The sequence below is a fragment of the Cucumis sativus genome, chromosome 3 (genome assembly GCF_000004075.3).
Source record: "Cucumis sativus cultivar 9930 chromosome 3, Cucumber_9930_V3, whole genome shotgun sequence".
Classification (NCBI taxonomy): domain Eukaryota; kingdom Viridiplantae; phylum Streptophyta; class Magnoliopsida; order Cucurbitales; family Cucurbitaceae; genus Cucumis; species Cucumis sativus.
Window position 1 is genome coordinate 31,703,122 of NC_026657.2, and position 1,699 is coordinate 31,704,820.

At 41.3% G+C, this 1,699-nt stretch overlaps 1 protein-coding gene across 1 annotated transcript; it reads right to left on the bottom strand.

Annotated features, from left to right (window-relative positions):
• Positions 1–393: 393 nt before the first annotated feature.
• On the bottom strand, positions 394–1,416 carry LOC101217183 (F-box/kelch-repeat protein At2g44130). The gene has a single exon (XM_004136504.3). It carries the CDS (start codon positions 1,414–1,416, stop codon positions 394–396), a length of 1,023 nt encoding a protein of 340 aa, XP_004136552.3.
• Between the last annotated feature and the right edge of the window lie 283 nt (positions 1,417–1,699).

Sequence of the window (1,699 nt, forward strand, 5' to 3'; positions counted from 1 at the left end):
AAAAACTATAAAAATATCTATATATGTCAATGGATATTTTTTAGAACATTATTGAAAACAAAAATTAACAATTAAGTTATATTACGCTTTTTGTATTCCAAAGTTTATTTAAGACTCATTGTGAGTGAAGTATAAGAAGAATAAATTTCAAAACATAAACAAAATTGATAGTTAATATTCAATACGTTTTAAATGCACATACGCAACAATTTTACTAATTTGCTTATAAATTTAATAGTAAATCTGAATATGTTTTCAATAAATCTTAAACATAAATCTCTATATGGAATTTTTATTGACAAACACCAAAATTGTATTTTAACATAAATAATAATACAAAATGCTATTAAGAAATAGAAAAAGGAAAAAAAAAGGAATGAAAGATAGTTGAAATCAAATGTGGGTGTAACAAGCCGATTGTACGAACCCCGAAAATTCCTCCGGCAATTCTATTCTTTCCAATTTACCATTTTGGCATTCTCCCATGAAAACTCCATTCCTCCCCATGAACACAATCGCCTTTTCCTCCATATTCACCCCCACAATTCCCTCCCCCGTCACCGCCGTGGTTTTCGCCGCCGCCGCTGCAGTTGCCCAGTTGAATAATTCCCCTTCTCTCCCCACTCCCACCACGTTTCTTGGACTTCTCTCCTCACACCACGCGCTCTCCACGCGCCGCCACTTCCCTGTCTTTGTCTCATAAACCTCCGCTGTCCTTTCGAAATTCCCCTGATTTTCAGTCTCGTACCCACTCACTACCCATATCTCCGACCCAATCGCCACCGCCTCGCACTCGTCTCTTCCCCTACTCATTGCCGGCAACTCTCTCCATTCGTCATTTCTAATGTTGTAAACCCACGCCGACGCTGCTGCGTTCTTCCCCTCGTCGTGCCCTCCCGCGACGAAAATTTCACCTCCGTACTCTGTTGCGCCGAAAAACGACCTCTTCTCCGGCATCCCTTTCCCTTGCCTCCATTTCTCCGCTGCGAATTCGTACACGAACACATCCTCCACCGGACGATAACTCACTGGATCCCATCCGCCGATCACCGCCAGTTTTCCATCGACGCCAATTATCCGGCAGAACAGGGGAAGCCCATTCGGGTACTTTTCGATGGGTTTGATCCGAGTCCAATTACCGGTAGCCGGATCGAAGGCCGACACACCAAACGCGATCGGAGCGGCTGATTTGGCTTCGTCGCTAACTGGCTGCAGAAGTGACTGGACGGCGAACACCGCTTTATGGGTTCGGCCGGAAAGTTTTCTGAGATTGTAAAAATGGCGGCTGAGAAATAGACGGTGCCAGCGACGGGAAACTCGGGCAGCAACTCGATGGGTTGTGAAATGGGATCGAGTTAAGCACTCAAGGGCAATTTCTTCGGGCAAACCAGGGATCAATTCATCTCCGATATCCATCATTCTTTGTTTGATGTTTCTCATTTTATTTATTTATTTATTTGGGTATTTATAGAGAGAAAAATGCTTCTAGAAAATGACCTTTTTTTTTTTATTATTACTATTATTTAAAAAATTTCCAATGTCTAATTTCTGCTCTTTTGTTTGTTTTAGGTGTGGGGAAGTGAAATGGGGGAATGTCTTTTCCAACTATTATTGTTCATTGGATACTTTTCCCTTTTCTTATTCTTCTTCTTATAACTCATCGTTCCAATTTTTTCAATTTAGAGCAAAAATCCAACAA

Excerpts from the sequence above, each read along its gene's own strand:
- LOC101217183 (XM_004136504.3), bottom strand. The coding sequence starts at position 1,416 with ATGGATATCGGAGATGAATTGATCCCTGGTTTGCCCGAAGAAATTGCC.